General features: G+C 36.3%; 1 protein-coding gene across 1 annotated transcript in view; it reads left to right on the forward strand.

Moving 5' to 3' along the window:
- The window catches only part of LOC132398203 (kelch-like protein 4), a 165,017-nt gene that overhangs the window by 119,791 nt on the left and 25,555 nt on the right, over positions 1–19,671 (forward strand). Inside the window, exons 4-7 of the mRNA XM_059977298.1 lie at positions 168–364; positions 14,477–14,689; positions 15,414–15,600; positions 16,337–16,561. Coding sequence (XP_059833281.1) covers positions 168–364; positions 14,477–14,689; positions 15,414–15,600; positions 16,337–16,561 — 822 coding nt within the window. The remainder of the gene's footprint in view (positions 1–167; positions 365–14,476; positions 14,690–15,413; positions 15,601–16,336; positions 16,562–19,671) is intronic.

The raw sequence follows: 19,671 nt of genomic DNA on the forward strand, positions 1-19,671 counted from the left end.
AAACCTTTGATTATTATATCAGATTGACCTGATGCTCAATAAAAATAACTTCCAATTCCATGTTAGATATAGTATTATAGTGGGCTGAAGGGTCTGTTTCAGTAATGTAATAATCTACTAATTTATGATAATTTTGTTGCTGAACACTTCTAACCTTTGTCTGACAGGTCTGCTCGAATTAAAGGAGGAAACTATAGAGAGTTTATTGTCTGCAGCCTGCCTTCTTCAGCTCTCTCAAGTGGTAGAAGTGTGTTGTAACTTCCTTATGAAGCAGCTCCATCCATCAAACTGCTTGGGAATAAGATCATTCGCTGATGCTCAAGGCTGCACGAATTTGCTTAAGGTGGCCCACAGCTACACCACGGTAGGAACAATAAGTTGTGACTTTACCAACTTCGTAACTGTTCTTAGATACAAATCGATGGAGTAATTTTCCAAAAGAGAAAAGATCCAAATGCTTCTGTCCAAGTTATTAAAAATAATCACTTTCCCTGGTCATTTGATGAATATTATATTTATCAAAAGGGGGAGCCCTTGAAACTCAGATGCACTGTAGGTTTTTAGGCATTAGACAATTGGAAGCTATTCTCTCTCTGGAACAAATGACCATTTCCACTTGCTCTACGTCAATCTGAAAATTTGACTAGACACTTTCAAGACTGAGTTGCATTTATGGTTGGGGACATGGTGAGGGATATTAAACCAAGCTGTCCTCATTCTCACTATCATTATGGACTCCTGGAACAAATAGGTCTCCTTAATGCAGCAACAGACTGGGAACACTCTCAGACAAGTGCCTTCTTTCCACTTTCTGGTCCAGTTTCCCAATGGGCAGAACCTCCACCAGTGCAATGGTAATAAAATAATTGCAATGTACATTTTTATGTCCTTTGTTTTATACTTCAAAACAGTGGAGGTTTATGTAATTTTCTCATCATGATCATTTGCTACCTCTTAGATATAACTGACTGCAGTCAGGAGCTGCATTTTCCACATGACACTTTGCATATTTTTGGAATATAGATCTGGGACCTTTGGACATTGTGAAAGACAACAATTTGAGGGAATTTCTATGCCAGTGTAAACTTAAAACAGAATGAAGTGGCGTATTTGCATGTTTTTTCATTGGTAGATTTTCTTAAAAACAGAAAACTAGATCTTAGATATTGAAATTGGTGTTAATGAGTATTTGCTATCTTAGCCTCGATTACTGAAAATGAGAAAAGTAAGATCATACAGCATAGAATAGTACAGCACAGGAACAAGCCCACAAGTAGTTATACACTCGGTGACCACTTTATTAAGCACATCCTGTATGTAATAAAGTGGCCATTGACTATATGTCCATGGTTTTCTACTGTTGTAGCCCTTCCACTTCTAGGTTCTACGTGCTGTGCATTCAGAGATGCTCTTCTGCACAATACTGTTGTAACACATGGTTATATGAGTTACTGTCGTCTCCTAGTCAGCTTGAAGCAGTCTGGCCATTCTTCTCTGATTGATTGTTTTTTGTTTTTTTGTACTGGTCTTTGTAAGCTCCAGAGACCATTGTGTGTAAAAATCCCAAGAGATTAGCAGTTTCAAAGATACTCAAACCACCCTATCTGGCACCAACAATCATTCCATTATCAACATCACTTAGATCACATTTCATCCCCGTTCTGATTTTTTTTTTCTAAACAACAACTGAACCTCTTGGCCATGTCAACATGCTTGTATACATCAAGTTGCTGCCACGTTATTGGCTAAATAGATATTTGCATTAATGAACAGACATACTGGTGTACTGAAAAAAATGGGCACTAAGTTTATAGCATAAAACAAAGCAAAAAATTGACATTAAGAATTATACTATGTTTCTAAATTAGAGCAATGTATTTAATAATAATACATTATTGATGTTTCTATCTCATCTAAATCGGCATTATTTTTGTGTGTGGTCATGGTGAAATTTTGCTCCTGAGCATGGATTCCTGTTACTATACCCCAAAATTTTTCATCAAGCTTATTTCTTAAGGGAGTGATCAATGTTAGGCAATTTCTATCCTCATGTTACTGCTCAATGTCTGTTTGTTCCATTCTCTCCTTTCATTACAGAATACTTTCATTAGGTAGCAATAGTCCTCTGTAGCTGGGAGAGTTGCTTTTATTGTGCTATGTCCAACAAGGAGCCCACTGTAAGATCAGAATTGCTGTAATAAGTGCAGCTGCAAGAACTAATAATCGATCAACACAGTGCTGTGTTGAAAATGATTCTGTTTGGTGTTATACAGGGACAACCTATTGCACATCTGTTACACTCTCAATTAAAAACGTCAGTCTTTACATGACTGTCACAAATACTTTTTGATGACTCATTAAAAAGTAGTTAAGTTTCTAGGTCTCCAGATTTCCATGTGTTCCTATTCAATCGTACATTCTTCAGTGATAGGAAAGTCCGCTTTAGACTGAGGAGGGGTACATGGAGGGTCAGCATGATGACATGAGATCATGCATCTGATTATAATTGAGCATCTGTTTAAATCAGAAAAGAGGAGCAGTCAATGGGTTCTATCTGAAGAATACTGTAAGAAATTGTGTAAAAGAGAGTGGAGTATGAATCAGAGATGAGGGAAAATGAGGGTAGAAAACAAATCTCAAACAGTTGATGCTATTTGTACAAACATGAGAAAATCTGCATGTGCTGGAAATCCAAGCAACACACAAAATGCTGGAGGAACTCAGCAGGCCAGGCAGCATCTACAGAAAAAAGTACAGTTGGTGTTTCAGGCCAAGACACGTCAGTAGTCCTGATAAAGGGTCTTGGCCTGAAACATTAATTGTTTACTCTTTCTCATAGATGCTGCCTAGACTATTGAGTTCCTCCAGCATTTTGTGTGTGATGCTATTTGTATGTCGCCTAACATTAGATCTCCAACAGGAAAAGTCACCAGTGCTGGTGATAAAAAGGGAATGAAGATGAAGACTGAAGGAGATTAATATTTCCTATGTTAATGCAGAATAAACAGTAACGACTTCTAAGTTAAACCACTCTTGTACCATTGTTGAGTGTAGAGAAATGACAACATAGCAAAACTGACATCATAACTGCATTCTAAAAATGCATTAGGAGAATCAGTCACAAGCCTGATCATACAGCAAAGCCCAGCACAGAATAATAACACAAAGATAAACCAGAGTCACAGACATATCGCATCTGCTAATAAACAATCATCTTTGGCTTAAATGCTTTTGGAAATAAAACTTACTGCTAAAGCCTTGCAAATACTGCTTATTGGATCTACACACACAAACCAATTGGCTGGTCATTTGCACAAGTCTGTTTGTGGAATCCTGCCATCATGCTGCTCATAAAAAACTGTCACATTTCAAAGAAGTTAATTTCTGGATGTAAAACAACAAGAAGTATAAAACTGAAATTAGTAATTCATGGTAGCCTGCTACTGACCATGTGCGTTAGGCCTACACCACACAAGAGTGAAAAACAAGTGCTGCATACCAGCTACAAATCCAGACATCAGATTGTAGAGCAGGTAACTCCGGGCTGCCCTGGAAATCACTTGTGAATTATATGTGAATGTTTTCATAATATGTGAGTATATGTATTTCAATAGGAGATTATAGTACATGAAGAGAAAATTAAAAGATCGAATTTGCTTACAATTGAGTCTACTTTACTTTGGACTCTCCTTGCTGCTCCCTTTGGATATTTTAGCAAATTGTCATTTTAACTTGGATTTAGGTTTTAAGCCATTGCAGCATTAAAAAATGTGTATACTGCCCATGAAACCTATAACACATTCACATCCATTTCAATTCCTGTCTTTAGATATGATAAACAACATTTTAATGACAGTTCAAAAACTATTCTTCAGCGTACACATATATATTTCATCACGACATATTACTTCAAAACAAATACACCATGTGCACTAAGGACATCCTGTTTAATCCCTTCAGCCATGGACATAACAGAACAGATTAACAATTAACAATTTCCTGCTGCAATATCTTTCTCATACACACAAAGCCCATCCTGATAAACAACCTTGCCTATTTTTGTAAACTGAAATGGACTTGGCTTCCTGTTCCTTTCTTCTGGACAAAGTAACAGTGAGAGATTATAATAGGATGTGGATGGTGGCTTGTATTTCTTGTTATGTCTGGAGTCAGCACTTTAAGCTCTGCCTGTTTTGTAGTTACTCTATATTTTTGCAACACAAAAGGAGATGAAAGACATCAGTAAAGCACAAACTTAATTCAAGTGTCATCCAGTACTCCCAGCATGGTAAACTTCCAAATTAAGTGTATCATGTCAAAATAAGTTTCATTGCATTGGAAAATAATCATTTAAAATAATATTCTTAATGAATATTTCTTATGATCAGGTCAATTCAAGTAAGGCCACATCTATTGATTATTCCCAAAATGTGCTGTGAAACTTATCATAGATTGCGTTAGAGCGATTTTGGGGTTTAGCACATGTAGCAATTAAACTCACTTCGACCACTAGCCTTCAGTTTCAAATATACATCGAAGATTAATTTAAAATACTGACCAGACAGACCAATAAACAGGCACTTAACTGATTGTCTACATATGCATGAATCCAATCAACATCCCATGCATGGATAGGACAGTAATTAACACTTATTTTGGGTGTGATGGTGGGAAGATCCAGACATTTTAAACTTGTTACATGTGGTGTTCAAGAGAGCATTGTAAATTCAGATTTGTTTGAATTGTCCTGAATTTTCTGTGATTTGTAGCATATAAAATGTATGTAGCATTGTGGCACATATTCCGTACTGAAAGGGTTTCCATATGATACCTGCAAGTATTTTCAGGTAGCCTTTTCCTCAGTTCGTAATGTAATTAAGAAATGGCAGTTAACAGGAATGGTGGAGGGCAAGTTGAGGTCTGGAAGACCAAGAACGCTTTCCAAGAGAACTGCTTGTAGGATTGCTAGAAAGGCAAATCAGGAAGACCTTCAGGAAGATTTAGCAGACTCAGGAGTGGTGGTGCACTGTTCTACTGTGCAGCAATACCTGCACAAATATGACCTTCATGGAAGAGTCATCAGAAGAAAACCTTTCCTGCATCCTCACCACAAAATTCAGCATCAGAAGTTTGCAAAGGAACACTTAAATAAGCCTGATGCATTTTGGAAACAAGTCCTGTGGACTGATGAAGTTAAAATAGAACTTTTTGGCCGCAATGAGCAAAGGTATATTTGGAGAACAAAGGGTGCAGAATTTCATGAATAGAACACCTCTCTAACTGCTAAGCATGGGGATAGAGCAGTGCATGCATGACGGCCCAAAAATCCTCACAGAACTAGAAGCCTTTTGCAAGGAAGAATGGGTGAAAATTCCCAAATAAGAATTGAAAGAATCTTAGCTGGCGACAGAAAGCATTTACAAGCTGTGATACTTGCCAAAGCGGGTATTACTAAGTACTGACCATGCAGGGTGCCCAAACATTTGCTTTGGGCCCTTTTCCATTTTTGTTATTATGACACTGTAAAATATGGAAATAAAAAAGTAATCTTGCTTAAAATATTAAAGAAATGTGTCATCTTTAACTTTATTCCTTTTGGAAATCAGTTCATCTTTTACTCACTTAGCTATTCACAGTAACAGAAATTTTGACCAGGGGTGCCCAAGCTTTTTCATGCCACTGTATTTGAAGGGGTTTCTCAGTCAGTGAATGAATAGAAAAGTATAATTTTTATTACTTAGTTTACTATTATAGACAGACAGACATACTTTATTAATCCCGAGAGAAACTGGGCTTCATTATGGCCGCACCAACCAAGGGTAGTGTAGAAATATAGCAATGTAAAACCATAAATAATAAAATAATAACAAGTTAATCATGCCAAATGGAAATAAGTCCACGACCAGCCTATTGGCTCTGGGTGTCTGACACTCTGAGGGAGGAGTTGTAAAGTTTGATGGCCACAGGCAGGAATGACTTCCTATGATGCTCAGTGTTACATCTCGGTGGAATGAGTCTCTGGCTGAATGTACTCCTGTGCCTAACCAGTATGTTATGGAGTGGATGAGAGTCATTGTCCAAAATGGCATGCAACTTGGACAGATAACTTCTAAGTATTTAGTTATTCAGTTTTCAGCGGAGTGGTTACTGGCAGTGCTAGTATTTTCTTCCATTCCCTAATTATCCTTGACTGGATGGTGTTCCCCTTGTACTCTTTTGGAGGAGTACTGGAGCTTAGACCTGGTGATGTTAGAAGTTCTTCCAAGTCAGCATGGTGCATCATGGTCCTCGCATGCACCTGCTGTTCTTGTGCCTCCTGATGGGACAGTTCACAGATTTGAGAGGTATTCTTTGAGCGGTCGAAGTGATTAATTTCAGTATGTTTCATATGGATTACAGACAAGAGCCCACGTGCACTAGTGAAGGAAGGAATGATCTTTCAGGATGGTGCACGGAGGACCAACCAAACTTTATCCTGCATGACTTTTACTGTGCTTCCAATAAACAGTAAGAACATACTTACATCAACTTTAAGCATTCTTAAATATCTCCGAACATAAGGTCATGTAAAATCTGCTAAAACATCTCACAACTTTGGCTGAAGCCAAATCCCCAGTGCCAGCTTTACCAGGCAGATTGGTGTGGGAGGAGGGGGAGGGAGGGTAAGACTATGTCACCGAGGTTTATTTACCATCTGGATTCACTGCTGCCCTCCAGAATGTGGAGGGTCTGCCAGATCAGCTTCTTGCAACTGCTTTGAGAGCAAGCAGGTGAGGACTGTGTGTTTTGGAGCAAGACAACGGCTCAGCTAGTAAAACTGCTGCTGAACAGCTCCAGCCATCTTGGTTCTGGTGCTGTCTGTGAGGACATTTATACATTATCTGTGTGACTGCATGGGTTTCCTCTGAAACTTTGATTTCCTTCCACATCTCAAACCCATGCAGACTGGTAGAGTTTTATAGATTTTACAGTTACAGTCACTTCTGCCTATTTATTTGCATTGGCTTCAGCAGAAATGCTAAAAGATGATAGATTACATTCAACCAGTAACAATATCTTTCAACGCATTTGGTAATGACAACGAGAAAATTTTCTTCGCAAGATAATTAACATTTCTGTTGCAATGGTGAAACCTGCAGCCACCCCTAACTCCATTATAGGTATGCTCAATACAGTTGAGACTGGGTACATCTGGTAACTTTTTTTTTGTATGTGACCAAGGAAATGGAAAACTTGAATCCTTCTTGATGCTGACATCATTTTTTCAAGTAAGTTTACTGAAATACTTCTTTTCTCTATTTAATTCAAGAAAAATACTGTCTGCTATTCTTCAAATTGTAGAAGGCAGCAAGCGGAGAACTGGCTGAGGCCTGCTTCCTCATAAATTTCAGATGTTCACAAGGAAAATCCCAATGTTGTCTCTGTGGTTTATAATAATGTTTAAGAACCTTCAGTGGCACTCTGGAAAACATGGAGTTCTAGAAAATGATCTATCTTCCAGTCCTTTTTTAACAAAGACCAGCAATAACTATAATTATTAATTTCAGCTTTGAACTCATTGTGTGAGATTACACAGTTGTTTTTTGCTGCCAACTTAGAGTCACTATTGTTTTGTAAAAATGGCACATGGAGTACTGAGTTATTTTTGACAGACTTATGATGGCATATTTATAACTACAAAGTCTTTCTTTATAACAAAGAGGTTCTTAAAGTATAATTCCAAAAAGCTTACTCCACCTTTTTGTCCCTATACAAAAGGATACAGAACACTTCTTTAAAACTACTATTTTCCTGTTGTGTACACTATCTGCATTGAAATCGATCAAGAATGGACTCAAATGGACAATGAGAATGAACTTTGCATTAGACTCTATGGGTGTAGCAAATGGCAAATGAAACTTAGCTTTTCCTATAGTTGGGTTAATCAAAGGCCAGAACCTAGAGTATTCTATAGGAAATAAAGAAACAGATTGAAGGTAAATATTGTTTTGGTTGATGATTTCCAGCATTGTTTAGCAGTTACAATTAAATGTTTCTGAGAGTATAAATATAAATGTGTTTGGTGAAAGCTGAATGTCATCCACTATACTTAGGAGTCTTCATTTCCTTGATAATGAACATTCCCAGTGACAGATTTCAAATTTCTGCTGGAACTACACACTGATTGTTTAATAGAGTCCAATAGGAAATAGATGGCTGTTGAATTTGTAAATACCATTTATGTTATGTCAGGATGGCTGAAGGTTCTATTGGCACATGTGTCACAGTTGGTTTATAAAAGTCAGTTTTTTTTGCAAGGATTCCTTTTTTCACACTATAAACCTGGATTCAGCATCTCAGGATAATGAAGGCCCCAGTCACCAAATAACAAATAGAGTGGCAATTAGAGATAATGCTTTCTAGTACCATTCTCACTCATGTTCCAGACCTATGCTCTCTGACTGTAATTTAGATTCATATGTCAAGTAAGGACATAAAATGTTACTGACACAAATTAAGCCTTACTTTTCAGCATGCACAGCCATAACTAAGTGTTGTTCAATGATCACTGCATAAAATATTTTTATATTTAACCTTTGTATTGATTTTCACTTAGCATGTGTACCACTTACTTATTTTTGTGATGTAAAGTCAATTCAATTTGCTCCACACAATCAGTGCCATTCGAGTATTGTGTCTATTTTGTTGTTTCTGAATTTTTGTAGTGCCTCCACCATGGATTTTCTTGTCATTCATAACCAATGTTCCCTCTAATTTTTAGCAGTCAGTGTGCAAAAAAATCTTACATTGTGCAAGTTTTTTTTCCTCTGACAAAAGTATGTGCACACTGAATGCACACATAGCGCAGTTTATGTAGGTTTACAAAATATTTGACATAAAACTACACAGAATAACAACTAAATAACAAACATATTTAAGTCACACATTTATTTTTTCTCTCTCCTGTCTTTGGCATTTACCCATTCTTGGTAAACTCTATCTAGACTAATAGAACTTCCATACAATTGATAACTTTTCATTCTCATGAACATATCCAAATGACATTCACCAAAACGGTTTCTCAGTTTGTTTTTGAGTTTTAAACAGATCTTTGTAAACTTTACGATATGAACACTGTCCGCCAAAGATGGCTGCTGCCGTGACGCAGCTGTACAAACCGGAACAGGAAAGATGAGGTGATGTCAGTTAGTGATGTGCTTTGTGGTATTTGAAAAACTGACTAACTAGTTAAAAGAAAAATATAGATAAAAGATTATTTTCAATAAGTATAATTATTATTACTACATTATTTTAGGTAACTAACTTTTTGTGCGCACATTAATTTCCTTTGTGCGCTGGTTGAAAGATGTGTGTTTACACGCACAGCTTAGAGGTAACATAGTTCATAACACGGACTTAAGGTATCAATTGTGCAGAGGGTCAGTCTCACGATATATGCACAGAAACACTGAAAATGAAGAATTTTAGGCTTGTCGCTTATTCATCAGAACAGTTTTTGTCAATTTAGAGTTCAATATTAATCTGCAAAATACTGGTTTGAAAGCTTGTTGGACATGTTTTAGCCATTTTCTCACTTGTTCAATTTCTCTCACAGAATTGACCTTTGAAACATACTTTTCCTTTAACTTAATTACCATGCTTCAATACTGAAACACCTCTGTTCTTCAATACAATTGCCTACAAATGGGCGTGGGTTCCTAACTATACATGTTAAAGCACATTTATAATTTTGACTGGGGAAGAATTTCTAGGTAAATATTTCCCAATTTCCTTCCTTTACTTATGCCACCTTGCACTGGATTTCCTTCCTTAATTATCCACAGTGTGTGCTGCCCTCAATAGTGTGATTAATCGAGTAACAGTCAACATAACACACACAGCATTTGAAATCAGACCAACAACATTTAGCTGAAATAATTAACTAGTTAATTTCTCTTCAATTTGTATTTGCCTGATAAGAAACAGAAGCTAACCAATCTCTCTCAATCAGTTAGTAAAAAAAAAACTTTCCCAACTTACTGCATTCATTCAGAAGAAGCCACAATTTTTGATATCTACTGCCTAGAATTTCAATTGTGGAGTGTATCATCTTTAAGTGTTGTGCAGCTAATGTTTGAAATTGACTGTTGGTTGTGATTGGTAGCTAATACTGAAGCTTCCATAAATTGAAAGATTCAATGTGGCATGATGGGTGGCACAAAACGGTCCACTTTTCAAATATTTTCTTGCATATTCAGTTAGCAAACATGTATAAGTCATATGAGAAAATTCCTGGACCTACTTTGCTTAAATGAATCGTCAGTAACCTAGTTTATTTTAAATTCAGCTTGAGTAGAGCGTGTTTGTCATAGTTCTGCAGACTGAGTGAGATTTAACAAAGCTGGGAGTGTACATCAGATTTCTATTACAAAATTAGTGGTTGTTTTTGTGCTTCCATTGACTTCCAAAATAAGCTGGAGCTGGTAAAGATAGGCCCAAATCCAAAACCTTCACAATGCAGGTAGCAGGAACAGTCTGACCAGGAGGAACAATCCCTCATGGGAAAGAGTTGTCGTCATGAATGATCTGGTATAACAGTTCTATTCCCAAAGAGAAGTGGCCAATACTGTCTATCTTCCAGGGAGAGGCGCCTCTCCTCAAGAGGGTGGACTGTCTGGAAAAGTCTATTCCACAGGGGATAGGCATTGGGTAGGAGAGCCTGCTCCTAATGTGTGATAAAGAAGACATTCTTCTCCATCAGTGTGAGGAGCTGATGCTATTGAAGCTGGGAGTTTTCTGAAGCATTGGTGACAGGTATCAATCATTTTCCAACATCTTGCCCATGCTAGTTAACCTAAGCCTTTTATTTTTTCCTTGTTCATTTGTGTTGAATAATAGTTATATTTGTTACTTCCTGATTTCAAAATCTTCCCAATATCATGAGGATTAAAGAATTGCCTTTAGTGTGTCAATATCTCAGCAACCATCTCTTTTAGAACATTAAGAGACAGTCATCATAGGGATTTTACAATTTTTAGTCCCCTTAATTTTTCCAGTAATTTCTCTTATCTTTGCTGTTATGTTCTTCACTGTCTAGCACTACTGATACTACATTTTAATAAACATACAAACTATTTGCTGAATACCTCAGCCAATTCCCTTTGCCCAGTCATAATTTCTTCTGACTTTAATTTTGCTAGTCCCTTCCTTATTGTAGGTGTTGAAACTTTGATATTAGTTTTTTTTTTCTTTTCTGGCTAATTTATTGTCATATTCTATATTTAGTATTTTTATGATATGTTCATACATTGCAGATTTCTGTTCTTCTGATACCTTTCATGGAACATTTCATTAAATCCTATACTACCTTTAATCTTTTTGTGAAGCCATAGATGGGTTACAGCTCCCATAGAGCTTTTACTTCTCAAAGCAGCAAGCAATTGTTGAGAATTTTATTTTCATATGCTTAATTATTTACTGGAAAATCCTTTCTATGACTTTTCCCAATATGCTCTTGAGAAATCAACTTCTCACATCCACTTAAATTTGAGGATTTAGGATCTATATAAATTGTGTTCACTTTGAGTCAAACTCAAAATTCTATTATAATGTGTTCACTTTTTTCTGGAGAGTGCCTAATGATGAGATTTCTAACTAACAAGTTATCCCTGTCATCCACCAATGTATGATAGTGAATAAATAGACTAGCAGATCACCTAATATAGCATCATGTTCATATTAGCATACTTCTATTGCTCATCATTTTAGTATCTACTTCATCATGAATCATTGAAGGCTGATTAATCACTCTGTCAATTACTTTTACACACCTAACCAATACCAGAAAAATTCATTCATTGATTAATCAACCTCTATCCCTTGATATTTATTTACAATATAGCTTACTTCTAAACAGTTTCCCTTAATGACTGTTGTCAAATTCCTAGACAAAGCAGTATTTGTATGAGATGTACCTGCCATGGGTAGTGGCATGAGAGGTGTGCATTATGTTTGTAGCAGTAATAATAAAGTGACTATGCTTTGGGGCTCTGAACATCAGCTGCGATTTTAGTTGCTTGACAGAATTCTGTATGGATCATTATTGTGTTTTTGTGTTTGGGGAAAGTTCTGTTTCCTATACTGATCCTCACCATCTATATAAGATCATTAAGTTTCTCCAACTGGACCTTGACCTGAAGGAGTTACTGCATGCAGTAAGTTCACCTCTTTGATTCATCCTTAATGAATATGTGGGGTTGCCTGGGTGAAAGTGTCCTGTATATCGCACAAAGTGTCCACTTGTTCCAACATATTGAGGTCAGCGTGGGAAAAACTGGTGCCGATTCTTTACTACCCAGTATTCATAAGCTACATAATGATTTCCAGCAGTGATTGGGGTTAAGGCTGGCCTTCACTTTATGAGATTCAGGCATATTCTGAGTTAGATTCAGGTTAGCCTTGACTAGTTCAATTACCTGAAGTTGGTATGCATTGATGGTGAACAGAGCATAATTAACTTTTCTCAGTATTTTAATCTGAGAGCCAGGAGTGCTCACAACAATCCTACAGTGGTGGCAGTAGTAAGTACTGTTGCTGGTCCTCCCCAAAGAGTGTGATTTCACTGTATATTTTTCATATGCATGTTTGAATTTCTAGGTAATTGTTGTATTGTGATGCCTAGGCTTCACACAATATTTAAACTGTGCTCAGCATGTTTCGTAAAAATATAATCTACTATTAGTACTTTAATGCTGTACTTTATGCCCCCAATCAATAAAACTGAAACTTTAATGGACTTATACATTATAACAACATCTGTAGCAGTACCGTGGACTGCACTGAACATATTTCAATGTTTGCTTCTCACAGGCAAGTAGCAGAGCTTTTGTTAATCTCCAGCCATTAGGAAGATTTAAGGCCTACCATTTGAACCTTTAGATATAAATGATGTTAATCCAATATAATATATTAAAAGAACAACTTCATATAATTTGTCTCTTTGCACATAATGGCTTCTCTGTTGGCAATTTGATGTGGCTATTCAATCAAAATGGTCAAAATCCAATGTTTCTAAAGGATGTGTAAGTTATTTCAGGTACACGGGTAAAAGAGAATGAAAATGCTGGAATCTAGAACAAACAAAAACAGAGAGCTGGAAGAGCTTTATGGGTCAAGCAGTTTCTGTGGAGTCAAATCATGTAAGTTGGCTTTTCAGGTCAAAACCTTGCATCAGGAGCTGAAATATTAGTGTACTCCTTTTGCCTCCACAGATGCCTCTTGACCCACTGGGTTCTTCCAGTGTTCTCTTTCAGGTTTATCTATATCTGCACAACAGTGAGATACTTCAATGTGCATCAATTTGTAGTGATTCAATATTATAAAAAGGGACTGTGGGTCCTAGAATTCTGAAAGAAAAACAGAAAATGCTGGAAATGTCCAGCTGAACAGGCAGCATTTGAGTGAAGAGAGAACAAATAATGTTTGTGAAAACTGAGACACAGGGAATACAAGTAGCTTCTTCCACTTTTAAAAAATCAAGCACAGATTGGGTGATCAATTTGAAGAGCACTTGAGTTCAGCCTGCAGGACTGAACCCGAGCTTATGCATAGCTGCTCTTTAATTCTCCATCCTATTCCAACTCCTTGTACTGTTACATTGAAGTGACAACAACACTTCACATACTTCTCAGATGTTGTAGCCTCAATATCAAATTCTCTGACATTAGATAACTGAATTTTTTTCTGTCTGTGTCAGAACTGGCAATTTCTGTCAGTCATCCATCTTTCATTTGGTTCAGTTTTTCCCTATACATTAGTACAGTCTTGCCTGCTATTAGCAAAATGTTGCAGACATAGAAACATGATTTGCTTGTCTCATTAACATTTAATCTCTCCTTGTGATGAATTTTCCCTTTGCTCTATCCAGCCTTCAATGCTGCTGAAAATTAACTTGTTTTCTCTCTTCCCTAGTCTCACATCTGAAATGTCAAGCTTTTTCCTCTTTCTATAGATGCTGCTTGACTTGCTGACTGTGGCATTTTGTTTTACTAATATTCATGGCTCAGCAGAAAAATTCTGCAGCATTTCTTTATCAGTGATAGGATGGATCCTTAGCTAATAGGAGGCTTGTTTTAGGAAGGTCTAATTGGCAGAAATTCTCAACAGCTTCAAAATCTCTACTTGTGGCTCCTAAAACATTGAAATGATCTTCTTGTAACTAGTTGAGCTCTCAATGCAATGAAAGTTAATTTGATGTGCCACAGGCTTCAAAACTTTAGCAAATAATGCTGGATTAACAACTAAGACATTGACACAAATAACTGACATAGTATTCAGACAGGAATTTCATTATCCAATCATGATTTATTTTAACATTTAACGAGAATTATATACATTTTTTAACAAATTATATCTCATAATAAATTGTATCTTATAGATATCTTATAATAAATTGTATTTGTTAACACCAATCATTGTTTTGTTGACTTGATCACAGGAACATTTCATGGAAGTGATTAAGAATCAAGAGTTCCTTCTGCTCCCTGCCAGCGAGATTGAGAAGATCCTTGCTAGTGATGATATTAATGTTCCTGATGAGGAGACCATATTCCAGGCTCTGATGTTGTGGGTAAAGCATGAGCTACACAAAAGGCAACAGGATCTTGCAATGCTCTTGTCTTACATCAGACTACCATTACTCTCCCCACAGGTAAAGGAAAACAAAAAAAGGCTCCAGCAGCATTTGGCACTGAATTAAGTAATATTAACCTTATTCAATATATCTCTAATATTCCAATGAATATTCCAAGTCTTCATTTTCCTCTTTTGACTCAATAGCAAAGGGTCTGTTCTTGTTATCAGAGTGAATCAGCTGCTATCATAATGACAGGTCTAAGGACAGAAGTAGGCAAACTCGTAAGTACTTCCTTTCTGATGTGAAGAGCAGTTGCTCTCCTCTAGGTTTTGTAGGGCAAACTAAATCTCACCTACCACCATCTCACACCTCCCCCACCCCAACTGCAAGTATTTTAAATCCCCTTTAGAGCAAGTCCCATTGTCCATATTCAAGTTTTCCAGACAGCTTTATTTTCCAATTACTTCTGAGGTGGAAAATTAAAATCAAATGAGGCTTGAGATTTAAAATCTTGCAGGTCTAATTTCTATGGCTGAATTTCAGTCATGAGTTATACTGTCAGATTCTGTTAAATTTAAAATCAAGCCTTTAGTCTTAATCATGGAGACAAAATTGATAACTGCCATATCTAATACAAACAAATCTATAGACAGTTAATGATTTTAATTATTATCACAATAATATTTGCAGCCTACTGCAAACTGGAAAAATTGGAAAAACATAAAAACAGAGTGTGAATCATTTTCTGAAATAACATGTTTTATGATCTATAGTGACTTATGAATTCTATTTATTGTAGCTGTTGGCTGATTTGGAAAATAATCCAATGTTTGCTGATGACTTGGAATGCCAAAAACTCCTTATGGAAGCAATGAGGTATCATTTGTTGCCAGAGCGACGACCCATGATGCAAAGTCCCAGAACCAAACCAAGAAAATCAACAGTTGGAGCACTTTATGCAGTAGGAGGAATGGATACCAACAAGGGTAAAAATAAAAAGAAAATTGAAGCATCTATTGAACATAAGATGGCTGATGTGTAAAGAATTAAAACCTTCTTGCATTCTTTTTCATGACAGCCCTACAAATGACATCAAGACACTTTCCTTTGTAGGATAATTTTAATTGGCTATTTAGAAATGGCTACTTTCTGCTTATATTTTTATTTTAGATGTTATTTCATCCTCTCTCCAACATCTTCTGAAGTTTTTTGGGTATTCCTCTGCTCAGAGGATGAAATGGGAATGCCATATTTGAGTAAAATTATTGTTCAGCCTTCCAAAGAGAACCTTAACTTTGATCTGACATCCATGTTCTCTTCCCTCAGTTACTGTGATCAAACACTTGGGTGCCATTTTATGTTTCCACAACTGGTCACAGTTCAGATTAGAACCTCCCCTCCATAGGATTAGGAGAATATCAAGTAGAAAGCCATGGTTGGTGAGATGTGCTTTCAGAAAAGTATTTTGGTCCACCTTGGTCCAGTGTATCAGCCATGCTCCTCAATTATCCCGTCTATTCATAAACACATTCGTAATCTACGTTACTACCTCATACAACAAAATTGTCTGCTGTGATATTTAAGGCAAGAGGCCAGAATTCACAGTCATTTTTGTTAAGAGTTAGAAGTTATTCATTTAACTGAATTCATACTTTCTGATTTATAATTCTGCAGTTAATGATTCTCATCATTTCTCAGATGTATCATCAACTATTTTGATAGGTGCCACAACAGTGGAAAAATATGACCTCAGGACAAATACCTGGATACAAGTAGGCACAATGAATGGGAGACGTCTGCAGTTTGGTGTGGCAGTGATTGACAATAAACTGTATGTTGTTGGTGGAAGAGATGGATTAAAGACGTCCAACACTGTTGAATGTTACAATCCAATAGCCAAAATCTGGTCGATAATGCAACCAATGTCCACTCATAGACATGGACTAGGTGAGAAATATTTTTAAAATTATTTACAAACTTTTGAATTTAATAACATCCCTTTTGATGAAGAATGCACAACACGACTCAATTTTATATGGTCTTATGGAGCATAATTTTGCAAAGCATAGCAGATTTACACGTGGCACAAAGAACTGAATGCCTTTAAATGTTTCTATTTAAGCTGCCTCAACCATTTCCTCTGGCACACCCCAATCTCTGTGTGAAAAGGTTACCCCCCAGATTGTACATGAAATAAGAGCTCAGCAGGATGGGAGCATCATTAGCGTGGATACAGACTTGAAGAAAGGTCACAGCATGGAGAGTAGGAATAAATAAGTTATGTTCAGTGTGTCAGATTGTCAGAAGAAGACACCACAGGTACTGGGTCCTCAATTATTTACAATTAACACTGAATATATTACACTGTTGTTTTAACTAATTTTGTTGATAATGCACAGCTAGGAGAAAATTGAACTTTAACAAAGGCTCACGGAGTCTGTAAAAGCACGCAAATTGATTCAAACAAATGAGCAGATGGAGTATAATGTGGGAAAATACGAGATAAAATGCTTCAATGAAAAAAATCTGAAAAGGATAAATATTGGTATCCTGAGAGGCCTTGGTTTTTCTTCAGAGAGTAAACCTGCAAGTCCAACACACAGTTAAGAAGACGAGGAATACATTTTGTTTTAAGAAGCATAGATGTAAGGAAATCTTGTTTAAATTCTACAAAACTTTGGGTGAGGCCAATTTTAGATCATTGTTTGTCGATTTATCTATGCGCTTTAAAGAAGGATGTAGCTACTTTGACATAGATTTACCAGGTTGATCCTGAGAATAATGGGATTGTCCTATGAAGAGAGATTGTACTTATTAATGTTCATTACATACAAGGTTTTAAGAAGGCTTGGCAAGGCAGGTACTGAGGCAGTTTATTCTACTTGTTTTGGAACTAGGGGGCATAATCACAGGATAAAGTATCAGTCAGGGAGAAAATTCTTTCTTCAGAGGATGGTAAATCTTTTAATTCCCTTCCTTTCTGGATTGTGGATGCTCAGTCACTGGATATCTTTAAGCAAAAGATCATTCGATTTTTGAAAACTAATGGGAACTAAGGACCTGTGGATCTGGGGACAAAGGAAAGTGGATTTGAAATATATTAGTCACAATTTGACTGAATTGTAAAGCAAGACCGTGGAGTTATATGTCATACACCTTCCTCTATTTCTTAAACTCTGATTCAATATCTTCACTCATAAAATTCATGTTTAGAAGGCACAACATTTAATTTAAATCGACTCCCATATTTGAAAATATCTTCTCATGGCAGCCAGGTTTACATCTTCATGATTTGGAATAAAACATCACTGCCTTACTTGAACCTTGTATCAAAGGATTGTGGCATGCCTACTTCTCAGTCAGTAAAAGATTTTCAAACATTTTTTCCTTTCTTTCGTTTTTTTCTTGCATTTTATATTACATTTTCATGGGCAACATTACTTTATTTTAAAGATTCACTTTGTTCTCTTAATGTCTGAGTCACTTTAAATTTTGCAGATGCAATCAGATTTTCCAGTTGCACTATTACTGAGATGAATGACAGTCATCTCTAGTAAAATGTAAACTGGGCACAGCGATTTGCGTAGTTGTATTGTTAAATATGATATTATGTAAAGTGTCTCATTTTCTCCAGTTTCTTGAGAAAATTTGCATGGAAGTATCTCAATCCATGGAGTGGTTAAAGTTGCTCTTGTTATAGACTATATATGAAGTGAAATCAGAGCTTATTTATTCTTTCAGGTTTGCAATTTTAATAGCTTTACAAATGTTAATTATTGCCTAACAATCTCTCTTCATCATTAAAAACTAACTGTACAAGATGTGGGAGTCTCAATCCTGTAAACTTAAAGTGAAGAAGATAAATACTTATCTTGATTTTTGATCATTTTGGAAAATCCAGGTTGTTGTATTTCCAAATTAGATTTGATGTGACATTCTAATATATCTTACTTATAACCTGGAAACTTATCAATTATGCCATTACACTGCTAAACTGTAAAGAGCAATTTGAAATAAGCTCTTTGCAGAATATTCTTTAACAATCACAATCCTGTTACAGACCTTCCCAGAGAGGGAATAAATGTTGAGGACTCAGATATAGAAATCAATAGGTACAAATATTGTTAAACACACAGAGATCCCTAGTTCTCCCAGTACATCAGGCTCCATGCCAGAAACATAACGTCATAAAATTAACATACATAATTTGCAGAGCCCATATAATTATATATCCTATAGCATTTGTCACTCCATTCTTGATGTGCTCTTTTCAGATAAATTTGATGAAATTGAATATTAGATTTATACTTCATGTTAGAATAGCTTTAGGAAAGGGCAAGTGATTTGCGTGACAGTAGTTAAAATTATGTTGAAGGGCCTTATTTAATATCGCATATTGGTGATGCTATTTATCACCAAATGCATGCCAATACTTTTGTTTTTAAATATCCTTACAGGACAGGGTGGATTCTGCCACAAGCTCTTTCATAAATGTGTTCTTAACGAAAACAGAGCACATGATCACTTCCTCCTGGCCAGTTAAAGAATGGCATAAGATAGTATAAAATACAGAAGAACTAGAGAATAAATATTACCTTGCTACTTCTTGTGCTGGTCATAATCTTCACTAACATATCAGAGATATGTTAGTATCATATGATATATGATGACCACCAAACTTAAAACATACTTGGATTCTTGGATTTCTAAAGCTAGGATATAGGATATATAAATATAAAATCAAATATTCTTTGCTTTACTTGGTTTCAAATAAACCTCATAGAATCAAGATCAAGTCACTAAATCTGTAAAAGATACGATAAGTCTTACTTAGATTAATCAGACTGGCAATTGAAAGTCAGTCTTGGCAAGTAACTAAAATTCCATGAGTTCATCAAATCATCATCCCCGAGGCCTGATATGGTCAATCTGTCAGAAACCTTGAAGCAGGTGGTTACAGTGGAACTGACAGTGCCTCGGGAAAACTGTAACGAGGAAGCATTTGGGTGTAAGAAAGTCAAAAACCAGGAGCTGGTAGAATAGAGCCAGAGACCGGA

Source organism: Hypanus sabinus, chromosome 8, assembly GCF_030144855.1.
Source record: "Hypanus sabinus isolate sHypSab1 chromosome 8, sHypSab1.hap1, whole genome shotgun sequence".
Taxonomy (NCBI): domain Eukaryota; kingdom Metazoa; phylum Chordata; class Chondrichthyes; order Myliobatiformes; family Dasyatidae; genus Hypanus; species Hypanus sabinus.